The sequence below is a fragment of the Poromitra crassiceps genome (assembly GCF_964638095.1).
Source record: "Poromitra crassiceps genome assembly, chromosome: 3".
NCBI lineage: Eukaryota > Metazoa > Chordata > Actinopteri > Beryciformes > Melamphaidae > Poromitra > Poromitra crassiceps.
This window is the reverse complement of record NC_139625.1, coordinates 44,496,558-44,513,911: the sequence shown is the minus strand read 5'-3', so window position 1 is coordinate 44,513,911 and position 17,354 is coordinate 44,496,558. Positions and strand designations below refer to the sequence as shown.

General features: G+C 42.5%; 1 protein-coding gene across 1 annotated transcript in view; it reads right to left on the bottom strand.

Annotated features, from left to right (window-relative positions):
* The window catches only part of sptbn5 (spectrin, beta, non-erythrocytic 5), a gene marked incomplete at both ends in the record, with an annotated part of 320,085 nt that overhangs the window by 33,330 nt on the left and 269,401 nt on the right, over nucleotides 1-17,354 (bottom strand). Inside the window, 7 exons of the mRNA XM_083633035.1 lie at nucleotides 1,364-1,568; nucleotides 2,417-2,613; nucleotides 4,549-4,692; nucleotides 5,866-5,934; nucleotides 8,284-8,470; nucleotides 12,072-12,160; nucleotides 12,310-12,477. Coding sequence (XP_083489161.1) covers nucleotides 1,364-1,568; nucleotides 2,417-2,613; nucleotides 4,549-4,692; nucleotides 5,866-5,934; nucleotides 8,284-8,470; nucleotides 12,072-12,160; nucleotides 12,310-12,477 — 1,059 coding nt within the window. The remainder of the gene's footprint in view (nucleotides 1-1,363; nucleotides 1,569-2,416; nucleotides 2,614-4,548; nucleotides 4,693-5,865; nucleotides 5,935-8,283; nucleotides 8,471-12,071; nucleotides 12,161-12,309; nucleotides 12,478-17,354) is intronic.

The following is a 17,354-nucleotide window of genomic DNA, read 5'->3' as shown; positions in this document are numbered from 1 at the left end:
AGGAGGATTTTTGTAGGGTTTGACCACTATGGGGGTTTTGAAGGCAAATACAGCAGCATGTTTTTGGATTAAAGATGCTGATAGCTGATATACAGTATTATCCTAAATTTGGCAATGTTCCTGCAAATACTACTACTAATAATAATAAACCTCGCCACTGAAACCCATATTAGTCAAGGATCAAGGATACTTTATTGTCACTTGCATAGAAATACAGAGTAAAACATAAAGTGAAATGAAATGGGATCTGTCTGCTACACTGTGCAAGAGAAAACAAAAAACAAACAAGCAATAAAAGACACAGGAAGTAAAAAGACATAAAATGCTATGCATAAAGTGCAATGCAGTAACATACAGTCCCTGGAATAAATAAATAAACCTAATTAAAAAGGCAGTAGCCTAGCACGGCCTACATAAGTGTTAAAAGGAACCTTTAAAAAATAAAAAATAAATAAAATAGTGTTACATATGGGGCTCCTTTCTGGCCTCATTACCTTCATTACACCCTCTTGGATAGTTGACTGGTACTGGCTTCATAAGGTTCTAATATCACCTTCATTATGTCCACTCCACATACATTTGTTTATTGGTTTTGATTTGATTGAATATTACCTCCTGTAGTTGACTTTACTTTTATTTTATATTTGAAAGAGAGTGAAATGTCTACCATACCGGGAGGGGGGAGGGGGGATACCCTCTGTTTTTCTTTGTTGTTGTTGTTGTTGTTGTTTCTGTTTGTATTGTTTTGTTATGTATGGAAATTGAAAATTGCCATTCTTGGTTCAATAAAAACATCTTAAAAAAAAAATAGTGTTACATGGTCCTACTGCTGCTAGTGGCTAGCGTTTAGCATGCGGACAGCCTGGGGGAAGAAACTTTTCTTAAGCCTTTCAGTTTTTGCCTTCAGGCTGCAAAGGCGTCTCCCCGACCTCAGCAGGGTGAACAGGCCAAAGTTGGGGTGTGTGACATCCTTCAGGATTTTCACAGCTCTTGCTCTCACCCGCTTAAAGTAGGTGTCCTGCAGGGTGGGCAAAGACACTCTGATGGTGCGCCCTAGCTCCCATTTATATACTGATGATGATGATGATTTAAATAGTCAACAAATGTGCATTTTCTGCACATATTTGTTAAATCTGTAATCTGCAGACAACTGCAAATCTAATCTAGTAATCCAAAATTAATTTTATTTTAGGTATTGCAGAGCAGAAAATCATTTTAACATTTATTAATAATTAATTTGCTATTATCTATTATCTTTGTTGTATTTATTCTCCAATCCATAAATTCATCGATGATGCACATACCTGTATTACTAATTTCTTCTCAACGATCAATAAAATTAATCAAGTTTTATCGGATTCACCTCCACATCCTCCAGATCTTGTCCGCAGTCTTCAGACTCTGCCGCGGTCTTCTTGGAGGTCAGCCATGTTTGTAGATCTTTGGCTTCTCTCTCGAACACAAAGAGGCTGAGCTGATCGTCCAGAGCGGTGCGGCGCGAGGCAGAGAGGTGCAGGAGAGTCTCGTAACGTTCAAGGACATCTGGGAGAGACTGACTGACCATGGGACTGAGACAGACAGGAGGACAGGGAACACTGAGACCACCCCCTCAAGATTTTTCAGCATTATCATAACTATTGATTTTTTTTCCCCCATTTGATTTCTGAGTATCATGCACCCTAGATGCCTGATCCTCATTGGCTCAGAAGATACAACCATAGATCACATTCTAAGCCCTATTTGCATAAGCCCTATTTGCATGGGACTAGGGGGAAGGACGATGACACCTCCAAATCACTGAGATGTTGATTCGACTAATATTCAAGATTTAAGATTCAAGATTATTTTAATGGCCATAGTAAGTAAACACTTTACAAATGAGGAATTTGTCTTTGTGCAGTATGCAGCGTAGCGATCATAGCAATACAAAACATGGACCAGACAGAGACAATGCTCAAATTATAAAATATAAATAAATATAAATTATAAAGTGCAAAGTAACAGACCTTGTGACATAGTGGAGTCCATGTAAAATGTCCAGTAAGTCTTTAAGTGATGTATAATAATAATAATATTATGACATGACCTCTGTGTTTGGTGAAATATGGTAGGTAGACTAATTTGGGGTGGAATTTTTATTTTACAAATGACGGACATGGCAGATTCACTCAGGATTAAGATCACAGACGACAGAGGGCCCCAAGTAATTGGAGTCCCGTGCGAATAGGGCTTAAGTCTATTATGTCTTCCTACTGTAAATAAGCTTGGGTATCATAGAGACAAAAATAGGTTTTAGTGTGCCATATGGAATCCACATTTTCTGAAACATCTCAAATCAAAAACATAAAAAATGGTTAATATCCTCCCTATAAAACCTGTTGTCCAAAATGTTCATCTTTACAATCCCGCTGTCTACCTGTTTGGATGTCCGAGGTGCTGCAGTGAAGCTCCGCTCTCCTGCAGTCTGTCCACCATGGGCCGCTGGTTCTCCAGCTCCACATCCAGGGCATCCAGCCTCCTCAGCAGGCCCTCCGTCGCCTCCTCATTCCTGCCACAGTCCCGGGCCTCCAGCCCCGCACGCTGCTCCTCCAGCCACAGATCCAGCTCTGACACCTGGAGAGACACGGCCACTCATGACTAGGGATGGGGACTAATTTGTATTGATATTGATGCCATTTTCGATACTGCTACTACTGATAAGTCTTTATCGATACCACTATCAATACTTTTCTATAATTTGGTGGAAAGACGAGACGGCAATACATTCTTAACAAAACTGGTAATACTTTTATAAAGAAAATAAATAATATATATAGTGATTTGCATGTTCAGCCATCCTAGCAAGGAACCAATTAAGAAATGAAGTGACCGAAGTGAGGCAATTCAATTCTTCTTTGTTTAGTTGAACGGTGTTTGGGAGGCAATTCAATTGAATTCAAAAACTTTAGACAGTAGATGTATGTTTGTGCACCAGTAATTTGAAATGACATCACTCTTGTCTCTCGAGACAAGAGTTATATAATAATGTTACGTTATTTAATTATTATATAATGTTACGTTATAGCCAGGACCCACTAGTCTCCATAGCAGTATCGATAAGCTCAGACTTATTGATTTTCTGCTTTTGGGAAATTTGTTCCCGTGTCGGGGTCCTTCCTGGGTCTTGATCCCCATCCTTACTCATGACTGGAGAGAGACAGGTTGATTAAGGTGCACGTCCACGGAAAGCTTTTTTTGAGCTGCCAGCGTCTTTCTGCAATTCATTCTCTATGGTAAGGATATGCTAGGAGCGCTCCTCTTCCTAGCACCACGCCTGACGTTTAGCGCTCTTGGCGGCTAGTGTTTTTAGGCGGTGCGCTCTGGGCACCACAAGTAGAAAACATTTAAACTTTTAGAAAAGAGCGGTGCTCATCAATGTCAAATTGTTACTGTAAATGCAATTGCGAGGAATAAATTCTACAGTATTCCTTTATACTGTGAGAGCAAAATGAAATTCCTGATTGGGTTAAATATTCTGTATGTGTAAATGCCAATGGCTCACACTATGTATCTTTATCTTTATTGTTTATTGAAGCAGGGACAGTACACAATATATATTGCACCAGAGATAGCTAAAAGCTAATTTGCATCTGTAGTCCCTGGGCACACAGATTCCTGTGCGCACACAGTACATATCAAATACAGCAATTAAAGGAAAATCCTAATGTCTAAACAGTCAAGATACATGACAAAAAATTATACTTACTATTAGCAAGATACAACATATACAATGCGCCTAACAGTAAAAATATAACATAGAGGTAGATAGCAATCCACTAAAATCGCACATTGGCAAATGGTAAAAAAAAAAAATAACATAGCACAGAAATAGACAGTATATGAGGCTACACCAATGACTATTGGTGGCCGCAGGACTGACCCTCTCTCAGCCACTTCTTAATGGAGGATTTAAAACCTCTGAGGGTACTACAGCCCTTAATTACTGCTGGCAGGGTGTTCCACAGCATGCCCGCCTTAACCATGAATGCAGATTGACTAAATTTAGTCAATCTAAAAGGCACGCAGGAGTAGGAGCTTTGCCTAAAGAGAGGTGTCTAAATAACTCATTTCTATTGCCCCTACCAAAATCATTACAATACACACAGCAATCAATGAATATTGTCACTGTTTCATTTACCAGCAGTTCATATCAACTTTGATTGAATGTTTTGATCATGATTATGCTTGTTAATTTCCAGATTGAACAGAGGACTTATCTAGCTATTCTAGCCTTCTTTAGTGTGTAAATATTTTCAATGTTTCATTAGAAAGACCAGATTATTTTGAAAATCAAACATTTCAAGGAGTAGGTATATTAAAATTCAAGCATATTCTTAATCTTAAAATCAAGCATTTCCAAAACTTTCAAGACTTTGTACGAACCCTATACTTACCTTGTATGCTACAGTAGCTAGCTAACGTTAGCTACTAACTGTCAAAGACAGCTCCATACCGTCTGTGCTCGTTGAAAGCGCTCTGGGCATTCATATTTTTGATATGAGTAGGTACCTCGGTGAGGAAGGTGTGTATGCAAAGCGCCTCCTGCAGGAGCCTCCCCTTGGTGCAGACTTCCACCTTCAGCTGGTCGAAGAGGCTCCTCAGCTCCTCCACACGCTCCGTGATGTCATGAGACGCAAAGTGACGACCTCTCACCTGGGAAGGTTCATATTAAAGTCACATGAAAAGTCACATAAAAAATGACATTTCACCTTATTAGCTACTTCTCCATTTCATAACATACACATATTTATTATGTAGATAAATGTATGGAAATATAGAACATTTTATTTTCTGGTACTTTTTACAGCCACATTTCAGGAAAACAATGTATTTTTATGTCATGTTCATGTCATACCAGAAGATGTCCATAAAAAATACAACCAATAATGCCACCACACATTTTTTTAACTATTCAACCACTTGTCTGACTTTGCTGCCCGTTGTTGGGGGTGTTGCCCATTGACATTGCCCTACCTCATTATTGCCTATTATAAAACTGCTCTCTCAAATCAAGCAATCTGATTGGTTCACAGCCATTGTATAAATCCAGTAACCCACTCCATGGGTTATTGGTTGCCATGGCAACTCTCTTACTAAAAGCCTTTGGTTACCTAAAAAAAAACAAATGGCGGAGACAGCTGTCAGATCCTTGTGAATCGATCTTCGCTTATAACTTTACTAATACTTTGCAGAAAATTATGTTTTGTACAAGAATAGATGTGGGCTAATGTCTTCTTTGCAAAAAAAAAGGCTGTTAACCCCGCATTTAACCCCGCATTTAACCCCGTAACGTTAGTTGGTGTCGGGCTTTGCAGAAAGCACTCAGCTTCTCAGCAAGCGCTGAGAATGCAGCGCTGCGCTCGAGCTGCCTGTCGGGGTTTCCAGAAAGCTCTCAGCTTCTCAGCAAGCGCCAGGATTGGCCAATGTCAACTTCAGTCTCCAGAACGATCCAATCAAATCACCCGCACGTTCTTGCGGTCCCGCCTTACAGTAGTGTTTCAACTGACTCTATCAGAATACCATGCCAGTCGGACTTATAGTATTATTATTATTATATTATTATACTTGGAAACCGTTTTATAAAAGCAATATAGCACTCGAGCTGCGTGGTGTTGTGGAATATATCCCGCTGATAAGCTGTTATCCCACTCGGCCTGCGGCCTTGTGGGATAACAGCTTATCAGCGGGATATATTCGCCACAACACACTTGCTCTCATGCTATATTGCTTAAATGTATCACCATAAAATGAATTATATACTCTGTTCTATAACCTGTTTCACTATTAACCTGAAATTTAAAATAGAAAAAGTGATTGGCTCCTCACCAGACTCTGCCCCGCCTCCTGAACTGCCTGGACCAATGGGGCACGGCTCGAGATCTCCTGCATCACCACCTGGAAACAAAACACGATTGAATCAAACCGTTCAGAACCCACATTCTCCACGACAAATCTCACTTCACCTGGTAATCTGCTGTTTCTCCGAAATAACAAGATAATTATCTCAGAATTCTTATGAGATAATTATCTTGTTAATTCAGAAAAACAGGGCAATTATTTTTTCCTCAAGTGAATACATTACGCTGCTGTAGTTGTTTTAATCATCTGCTGTACTATTTTCCCCAGCCTTGAGCAACTTTCCCTGGTAAGTATATAGGGCAGTCAATAAGTTAATCAGTTAATTATTTAGCTTGTAAACAATTGGTTAATCAGTTGGTTAGTTAGCCTGTCAGCAAGTTAGTTATTTTATTTTTTCATCAAGTTCGCCCCCCCCTCCCATTTTCTCCCCGATTGTACTTGACCAATTCCCCCTGCTGTCCCGGTCGTTGCTCCACCCCCTTGCCAATCTGTGGAGAGTTGTCGACTAGCACATGCTTCCTCCGATACATGTGCTTCTTTTCACCTGACAGCGAGGAGTTTCACTGGCAGGACGTAGCGCATGGGAGGATCACACATTCCTCCCAGTTCTCCTCCCCCAAACAGGCACCCCGACCACCCAGAGGAGGCACTAGTGAACAGGACTCATACCCCACCACCTTCCCAGCCAGACACAGCCAATGACTACGTTTACATGCACACAATATTCCGGTTTTTGCCCATATTCGGAAAATGGCAATATTCCGACTAAATGAATAATCCACTAATATTCCCGTTTACATGCAGCCGTAGCTCGCCCTCCCCGACACGTGAGGGGGGGGGGGGGGGGAGAGAGATGCAGGTAGGCAGAGTTTTTCTGTTGAGAATAAACAGAGCAGCACTTTACCACAGGGCCGCTGGAAGTCATTTTAAGCAGGGGGTGCTGCAAGGAAGGGACCTTTGGCGGGCGGCGCCGAAAAAAAATGTGGATGTTATTTGGACGTTCGGATGTTTTTTAGCCATAAATTAACATTAGGATTATACTGTTGTGTATTGTATTTTCTCCTTTTCTCACTCACTTTCATGTCACCACCTTCTCTCCCTTTAGGTCGTTTTACACTACAACAGACAGCAACACAGGCAGAAACACTTATTGACTTAAACACTTGAGCTTATTATTATATTTTATTATCTTATTATTATAAACCAAACATCAAAAATAACATCTCCACCCTCTTTGCTTTGCTCATAAACCCTAAATATCGCAGTATAAAACACATTTTAATCATATATATTTTTTTTTTTATTGAGACTGCAATTCCAATACAGCACCTGCAGCACCCCCCTTCCCGCGGCCCTGCTTTACCAGCATCACTTGGTCCATTTCAGGAGCTTGCTGCTGGAAAGTTTGGCGTTGTGCATCCAAGTCTTTCATAAAAAGTAGGCTAGTAGCCTACGTTATTACCTCGCAGGCTCGCAAGCATTGTGGACTTCCGTGGGCACACTGGGCACTATAGGCTACTCTCTCTTTAAATCTCTCTCTCTTTAAATCGATGTTTCTCATCTCCTCCCGATCAGAAATGTTGGCTTTTCTTTTCGCATGCCAGAGATGATGGATTATATGATTATATTGCCTCTTCTAGTGCTTTCTAGCACACATCAGTTGACCACAAACAGGCAACATGCGTCGCAAACTGCGGGAAAAACCCTGATTGAGACGCATATTCCGAATGCGCTGTATACATGATCAAAGAATCCTCCTAAAACCCGAATAATACTGGAATAACCCAGATGTCTTAATCGGAAAATGCTAAATTCAGAAAAAGGGCAAATTCAGAAAATGCAACTGGAATATACTGTTTACATGACCCATGTCATTTTCTGAATAATAGTGGAATATTGTGTGCATGTAAACATAGTCAATGTCTGTAGGAACGTCTAACCAAGCCAGAAGTACCACTATAACGGGAATTGAACCCGGGTCTCTGTGGTGGTAAGCGAGTGCTTTTACCTCTACCCACACGCCCAGTGAGTTAGTTAATTAAGTAGTTCAGTTAGTCAGTTACTCATTTAGTTAGTTAGTCAGTCAGTCAGTCAGTCAGTTAATTAGTCAGTTAGTCAGTTACTCAGGTAGTTAGTCAGTTAGTTACTTCAGTTAGTCAGTTAGTTATTTAGTTAGTCAGTTCAGTTAGTCAGTTACTCAGTTCGTTAGTCAGTTAGTTAGTTAGTCAGTTCAGTTAGTCAGTTAGTTACTTAGTTACTTAGTTAGTCGGTTAGTTAGTTCAGTTCATCAGTTACTCAGTTAGTTCGTTAGTCAGTCAGTCAGTTAGTTAGTTAGTTAGTTAGTTCAGTTAGTCAGTTAGTTAGTTGTTAGTTATTGGTCAGTACCTGGTGTTTTTTAATCATCTGCTGTGTAGTGGTCAGTGTATTGCCCCAGTCTTTAGCAGCAGTGTGTGGCAGCCTGTCGCTCAGCCAGGCCACCTCCTCCTCCAGGTCTCTGTATAACTGGAACAGAAGCTGCCAGGCCTCCAGGACGTCACTGCGACACTGCAGGGGCTCCGACAGGCTGTTGTACCTGCCACAGATTACACCCATCTCAACCACTAATCTCACCAAAACATCTACTTTTGCTGGTTTTGGTTTTATAGTAATTTCAGTATGTTATGTTCATTCTGGAACTTATGACATAGACCCTTTTAGAGTGGACGTCACAGGGTTAGTTGCGCACACATCGCGGTATGCAAAACTCCGAGGAACTCAAGCCGAAACAAGAGAGACAGTGACACTGACAGTGAGCATGGGGTCAAGAAACCTCACCCCATTGAAAGAGTTAGCTTGTTTGTGTAAGGTAACCTGTCTGTTGCTGGCAAAGCTTTAAAATATGTGGAGGAGGCGTCGGGATATTCCTTATTTCTATGACAGCTGAACCGCTAGTTATAACTTTCTGCAACGATCTCGGCTCCGCCCACAAAATACGTCATCGCTGTTTACAAACTGTGAAAGGGTCTATTAGACTGATATGGAAGTGATGGGGGGGGGGGATCTGGTGATCCATTTTCTAAGTCTGATCTAAATTGTTTTCTCTCATGTGTTTCTGACTTAAGAAAAGGTCAAAAAAAGATTTGTCAGGCAAAAAAGTTATCTGATGCGGGGGATGAAGCTATTTCGTAGTCTGCTTGTCCGGGTTTTGGGGGTTATGTATCTCCTACCAGATGGTAGCAGGGAGAACATGTTGTTGAGTGGGTGGGTTGGGTCTTTGATTATTTTCCTGGTTCTCTTGAGGCAGCGCTGAGTGTAGAGGTCTGCCAGTTCCGGCAGCTCGCAGCCTGTTACATGCTGGGCCGCGCGCCTCACTCTCCTCAGCGCTTTTGTGTCTTTTTTTGTGTCTTTTATGGTGCAGTTTCCATACCAGGAGGTGAAGCAGCCGGTCAGTAGGCTTTCGATGGTGCCTCTGTAGAAGTCTTTGAGTATTGGGGGTCTCAGGCCGAACTTCTTTAGTCGTCTGAGACCGTGCAGCCGTTGTTGGGCCTTTTTGGCAACAGAGGTGGTGTGGCTGGACCATGTTAGGTCCTGGTGGATGTTGACACCCAGGTATTTAAAGCTGTCCACTCTTTCCACCTCTGTGCCGTAGATGGTGACCGGGTGGTGGGACCCCCCCCTTCCTCCTGTAGTCTGTGATGATCTCCTTGGTCTTGGCCACATTCAGGGAGAGGTGGTTGTCCTGGCACCATTGTTCAAAAAATATATGCAAAAAATATATAGTCAGAGGACTATAGCTGTCTGTGGCGAGTTGGTCTGAGGATATTCCATCTGGAAACCAGCTCCAGAACTGCAATCTGTCTAGCTAGCCAGTTGTGCATTCCCTTACACGTAGTAGTAGTCATGTGCATTTATAGCCTATACCAGTGATACTCAACTTGCGGCCCGTGATGGAATTTGCAAAAAAAACAAAAAAAAAAACAATTACAGTGCATCTGAACGCAACATGCAAGATACCCGCTGAATAAGTGTCCAAATGTTCATGTCATTCTGGCCAATACTCCACTTCTGTTATAGCATTTCAGTCTGGAATATGGAATATCTTTCAATAATCTATGATTTAGCTGCTAAATTGTCAAATACCGCCGTCTGCTCGCTACCCGCAGGCACTTATGAATGTACTTAACCTAACTAACTTAACCTAACTATCCGGTGTGCACAGCATTGTCAGACTAAACTCCGGCTGACACCCCAAAAACCTACAATCCGTTACAGAAAAATGTATATTGTTTGTTTATTAACTGGCACCTGGCCTTCTATCATTTCACGAAAGTGGCCCCCGGGCAAAGCAAGTTGAGTATCCCTGGCCTATACTATTCCCCTGACGAACGTTATGCAGACTGCAGCTGTTTGATATGCGGGCGTCGTCTTTCAGAACGGACGCTAATTAGGCTACTTCATGGGAATAATTTGCTTTACAAAAAACTGGAACCAAAAGATAAGAATTAGCCTTGTACCCAATAGGCTACATGATGGCGCATCTGTGATCCATAACGTTGATCAGATGAATATTGAAAGCCTTGTTACCATGCTGCATGTGGACTAGGGCTGCACGATATGAGGAAAATCTGCGATGTGCGATAACACTGTTCAATATTGCGATGACGATATAACCTGCGATAAATAAATAAATGCTATAAAAAAAATATGAATGGGTAGGGGTGCTCCGATCCGGCTAAGCCACGATCCGATCCGATTCCGATTCCTGGGGTCACGATCCGATTCCAGAATCGATTCTCGATTCCAACGATTCTCGATTCCAGAATCTAGAATCGATTCTCAATTATGTAGTTTTATATTGCAATAACACACAAAGGTAAATCTAAGACAAAAAATGACAAATGTATTAATGCTGAACTTCAAATTCAACTTCTGAAGTATTACAGTGAGGGCCTAAATTCATTTTGCAATACGAGTGTGTTAATTTAAGCATACGTATCAGTAAGTGGCACGGGATTCTCAAAGCCTGTGTTGAGGGTCATACGAACAAAAATGCACTCTTGAAGCTAAAAAAAAATCCAAAACCAACAAGTTAATTATTTACATTTTTACTTCAATGTAGAACAGTCATTTCTTACACATGAGATTACTTTTAGCCTTTTAGTCATAACGATTATTGAAAGATATTCCATATTCCAGACTGAAATGTTATAACAGCTGTCCTTTTCCTTTTTTTTTTCAAATAAAAATAGACTCTGGGTTCTCAGATTGGTATCTGTGTTGTTTCACCTTTGATTGAAAAATGCTTCCACAGATTGCAAAATTCTGAGTGATGATGTATTTTCCTTCTTTATAGGTTCCTCGTCTGTTTGTCAATCAAGGCTAATGTAGAGTTTAACAATTAATGAATTTGCTCTGGGGACCCCACTTTGAGAACCACTGATCTAGTTTTTCAGTATTCATCTCAAATTGCTCAAAAACCTGTTTGAAAAATAAATAAGCAATACACTTTTAGACTGGCAAAAAGAGAGAAGAAATGTGATGGTGATATTAGTGATATTAGATGGGATGGTGATATTAGTGATATTAGACCTGTGATGGTGATATTAGAGTGATAGACCTGTGATGGTAGAGTGGTATTAGACCTGTGATGGTGTTATTATAGTGATATTAGACCTGTGATGGTGATATTAGACTAGAGTGATATTAGAGTGATATTAGACCTGTGATGGTGATATTAGAGTAATATTAGACCTGTGATGGTGATATTAGAGTGATATTAGAATGATACTGTATTCGACCTGTGATAGCGATATTAGAACGACATTAGACCTGTGATGGTGATATTAGAGTGATATTAGACCTGGTGATAGAGTGATATCAGACCTGTCATGGTGATATTAGAGTGATATCAGACCTGTGATGGCAATATTAGAGCGATATTAGATCTGTGATGGTGATATTAGAGTGATATTAGACCTTTGATGGTGATATTAGAGTGATATTAGACCTGTGATGGTGATATTAGACCTGTGATGGTGATATTAGAGTGATATTAGACCTGGTGATAGAGTGATATCAGACCTGTGATGGCAATATTAGAGCGATATTAGATCTGTGATGGTGATATTAGAGTGATATTAGACCTGTGATGGTGATATTAGACCTGTGATGGTGATATTGGAGTGATATTAGACCTGGTGATGGTGTGTGCCACTCTGGTCTGGATCTCCTCAGCCATGAAGTTTCCCTGAGAGTGGAAGGTCTTCGCTGTGTCTACCAGGCCCTGTTCAAAACAACAAACTTTATTTACAGGCAGTGTCTCTCACCACCTCATTTCCAGACCATTCCTGGACTGAACAAAAATTTTCCAAACACTTTCTCTTGGTGCAGCAGCAGTGCAGCAGCCATGCAGTTAAAAACTCTGCTCTTTACCACAATTCTGTCTCGGTGTCCATCAACCTCCTCCTCCAATCCCCGCAGAGCCTTCAGCAGCCTGTTGACAGACGGCAGGTCACTTCCACAGTCCTCATTGGCTAGTTCCCTCTCCACAGACCCTACGCACTCCTCCATGTCATCCAATAAACGCTGGAACTGCAGCGCCTGAAAAACACAAATGTAGTTCTAACGTAAGTTCAAGCCAGGAAGACTATAATATGCATTTTACACTTCCTTAATTCACTTTTTATACCTCCACTCTTCAATCTACTCACAAGCTCATAATAAGCTGTCAATCTCCGCGTTTCAATTGAATAATCAGCTGGTTGCCGCCTAGTCTCTTTTTACCAATAGCATAGTGTCACATCACTGCTCACATCACCTCTCACCCCACACACCTCCAGTGTAAGCCTATCACATTGCTTCTCACCCCCGTCGTAAGTCAATCGCTTGGAGGCTGTAGTTGAGTTGACTCGGAGTCATGAGAAACACTTTTAGTTGATGTTTATTTCGGGAGTCAGCAGGAGGACATGTTAACATCACAATACCGGAACATGTATATCAACATCACGTTTCAACTCTCACGAGACTTGTAGCCGGGTACGGCAACACTGTGTAGCCAAACAGTATAACAGTGCAACTGTCTACATCTCCCCTCTTTAGCTTTGGTCTTCAAAGTAGCATTACTGAACACAACAACATGCTATGAAATAATAGTTCCACAGACGAAGCTTATACTGGAAAATTAAGTGACCTGAAATTAAAGTGCATTGTTATTGCCCTGGTTACACACCTCAATATTGGCTCAATGAATAAACAAATAATTCACAGCTTCTCATGTTCAACATTGTATAAGCAAAACAGTAAACAGTTCACATGTCTTTTTTTTTTTTTTTTTTTTTTTTAACAGTTTACATCTCCTTTTAAATCTTTTCACATCAGTTTTGAGTCAGTTTAGTTTAGTTTAGGTACTTTGCATTCGGCTTGGACACTCTACCAGATCTAGTGAGATACGTGGAAGTAGTAGGCTGAACGGGGTTTTTATCCTGTATCACTACACACTTCTGCAACACTTTACTGGGAGTCTTTTCAGCACTTGTTTGTTTTTGGGATTGTGCTGCTGTTGGTGTTAGTTCAGTGTTATCCGCTTTTTCAGTTATTTGTGTTTTGTCCATCTGTGGTTCGGTTGTGTGTTGTGTCACATCTGGTCCTTTTTCATGTGTGATGGGTCTGAGAGGCTGTGGCTCCAACACTGGTAGAATGTGACGTCGGTTGCGTCTGTATTCCTTTCCTTCAGACTCCACCACGTATGAGCGTGGCTCGCCACACTTCCTCCTCACAACTCCCATTTTGTCATGTCCTTTTTGTGTCTGGAGTCTCACCACCTGGTTTGGTGTTAGGGGAACCAGTGGCTTGCTTGTCTTGTCATAGCAGCATTTCTGAGCATGTCGCTTCTTTGTGAGCTGGGCTTTAACACTGGCTGTTGTTTTTGCTGCTGGTTTCAAAAGCTGTTTGCAGACTGGCAGCGTTGTCCGAGTCCGTCTGGACAGAAGTCTTTGTGCAGGTGATCCCAGGATGTTATCCCTAGGCACATTCCGTATGTTTAGCAGATTCAGATAGAAATCCGTTCCATCTCTTTTTGTCGTTTCCAACAGTTTTTTCGCGCTCCTTACAGCTCTTTCACTGAGGCCGTTGGACTGCGGGTACTCAGGGCTGCTTGTCACGTGTAGGAAGTCCCATGATTTGGCAAAATCACAGAATGTCTGGCTGGTGTACTGAGTGCCGTTGTCTGAGTACAGCTTCTGTGGTATGCCATGCACTGAGAAGTGACGTTTGAGCTTGTTGATCACACATAGGGATGATGGGCTGCTTAGTTGGTCAATCTCAAACCATCCCGAGTATGAGTCGACGGTCACGAGATAGTGATGGCTGTTCCATTCAAATAGATCTGTTGCAACAACAGACCAGGGGAGGTCGGGAACTGTGTGTGACTTTAGTGGTTCTCTTTGTTGGTGGGGCTTCAGGCTGTTACAGATGCTGCATGACTGAATGGCAGTCTCAATATCTTCATTGATTGTCGGCCAGAACACACTTTCCCTTGCCCTTCTCTTTGTTGATTCCACACCTGGATGTCCTTTGTGTAACACTTTCAGATATTCAGAGCGCAGGGACACCGGAATAACTGCTCTGTTGCCTCTCATGATGATGTCGTTTTCAACAGCAAGTTCATCACGGAAACCAAAGAACGGTTTCACCTCCACTGGCACACCGCGTACGCGTCTTGGCCATCCGTTTTGAATGAGAGCAATGAGTGTCTGGTGTGTGCTGTCTGCAGCCGTGTGCTCACGGAGCTCCTCTAGCCGCTGTGGAGAAATCAGCTGAACGGCCATCACCTCAAACTCGTTCTGCTCCTCTTTCTGTGGACTGACATCGCGCCTCGGTGCGCGTGAGAGGGTATCAGCCAGATAGAGGTGTTTTCCTTTTTTGTAGACTAGAGTCAAATCGAATCTCTGTAGACTCAACATCATGCGCTGCAGGCGTGCTGGGACTGTGTGAAAAGGCTTCTTGTGGATTGTAACCAAGGGCTGGTGGTCGGTCTCAATCACAACTGGCTTGCCATAGACGTAATCGTAAAACTTGTAACAAGCGAAAACCACAGCCAACAACTCCTTCTCTATTTGCGCGTATCTTGTCTCCGTTTCAGTCAGTGTCCGTGATGCGTATGCCACAGGTTTCTCTTCTTGGAGGCAAGCAGCTCCCAAACCATACTGGGATGCATCGCATGTGAGAGTCACTGGTTTCTGCACATCATAATATTGAAGCACAGGTGGGCTGGTGACACACGTCTTGAGCTTGTCGAAAGCGTCCTGTTGATGTTGTGTCCAGCTCCAAACCACATCCTTGTGCAGCAGCTGGCGCAGTGGTGCTGAGAGCTCGCTTAGGTCTGGGATGAATTTGGCCATGTAGTTGATCATCCCTAGAAAGCGCTGGAGAGCTGCCTTATCCTCTGGAGGTGACATTTCGCTAATTGCAGTGCTTTTTGTTGGATCTGCTTTAAGTCCATGGTCTGTGAATATGTGTCCGACATAGCTAACCTCCTTGAGCCTGAATTTGCACTTTTTGGGGTTGAGCCTGAGCTTCACTTGTCTGGCTCGATCCAGCACTCTTTTGAGATTTTCATCATGCTCCTTAACTCCCTTGCCACCAACGATGATGTCATCCACGATTATGGCGCATGGGTAGCCAGCAAAGATTTGTTCCATAGCTCTTTGGAAAACTTCTGAGGCAGTGCTAATGCCAAAGGGCATCCTCCGGAACTTAAATCTGCCGAAAGGACTCGTGAATGTTGTGCGGATGGATGATGCATCATCTAATTTGATTTGCCAGAAGGAGCTCTTTGCGTCGAGGACAGAGAAGATAGTAGCGCCTGACATTTGTGCTGCTACCTCTTCCACTGTGCGCATGGGATGATGAGGGCGCATCAGTGCGTTGTTTAGGTCTCTCGGGTCTATGCAGATGCGGACGTCATTAGTCTCTTTCTTATGCGTGGCGACCATGTTTGAGACCCATTCTGTGGGCTCATCTACCGATTCGATCACTCCTTGAGCTTGCATTCTTTGGAGCTCTTTTTCCACCCTTTCCTTCATTGCCACAGGGAGGCGCCGTGGAGGGTTGACAACTGGTGTCACCTCTGGATTCACTTTCATTGAGTATGTGACAGGTAGGTCACCAAGTTCATCTTTGAATAAATCTGCATACTCATCAAACACTGTCTGCGACAAATTTTTACCCTGAACAGTGTCTATGTGGTAGACCTCCTTGCTGAAGGTGACCAGCTTCATCCTCATGCTGTCCTCCAGGCCTAGAATGGAGTGTACGCTTTCATTTACGACTTGAAACTGCAGGTCATATGGCTGCTCATTTAGCCTGCAATGTAGAGTCACTGCACCAACCGGCTTAATCATAGCTCCTCCAAAAGCAACGAGTTTAACTTGCTTTTTTGGCTTGTACACTTTTTCATTTTGTCCTATGACTTTGTATGTATCAAGAGAAATGACATTACATTTGGCACCTGTGTCCACTTTTAACTCAAGGGGTTTGTCATTTGTAGTCACTATGCAATGTCCTTCTGTTTTATAAATGTCATCAGTTTGGACAGAGTTTATGTCATTATTTTCTTCATATAATAACAGGCCTTCAATGGTGAATGTGTCGTCACTGTCTGAACCTGCTTCGGCAAACAGCTGATTCACCTGTCTGCTTGACTTGCCTGGTTTTGCAGATCTGCATTGCTGTTTGAAGTGGTTGTCCTTCTTGCAGTAGTGACATTGTTGTCCAAATGCTGGGCATTGTTCACGTTTGGGTGGGTGTGTGCCCCCACAGTTCTTGCAGCTTGTTATCATTTTTGATGAATCTTCTGGCTTTGCATATCTCATCTTTCCTTTGAATTTGCTCCTTATTTGCACAGCATCCACACTTGCAGCTGCCACGTGTTTTGGTGCAGAGAGGGCTTTAGTGTGTTGTTCAGTGAGTTCGTTTATTTGGCAGATGCGTACAGCCTTTGCTAGAGTGAGATCTGTCTCTTTGAGCAAGGCACGTCTGACGCTGTCACTGCTGATCCCACAAACCAGCCTGTCTCGAATGAGCTCATCTTTCAATGCACCGAAGTTGCAGGTTTTAGCCTGGTTTTTTAATGTACTCACGTACGCCTCAGTTGTTTCACCAGGTTGTTGGTATCGGGTGTTGAAGTTATGCCTCTCCATTATCACGTTGGTCACTGGGCTGCATATTTCACTGAATTTATTTTTAAGGCATTGGGGGTCCTCCCTTGACTCCGCTTGTCTTACGACCGCGTTGTCCTGCCCTAGAACCGCAGGCGCATATGTGAACGACCGCTCTCTCTCTATAGCCTCGGTACCCGCTAGATTGAGGAGTATGTAGGCTCTGGTTTTAGCAGATTTATCACTGTGTGCGGCGGCAATGAATATATCGTATTCACGCTCAAACTTGCGCCAGTTCTCTGCCACATTTCCATCGAAGAC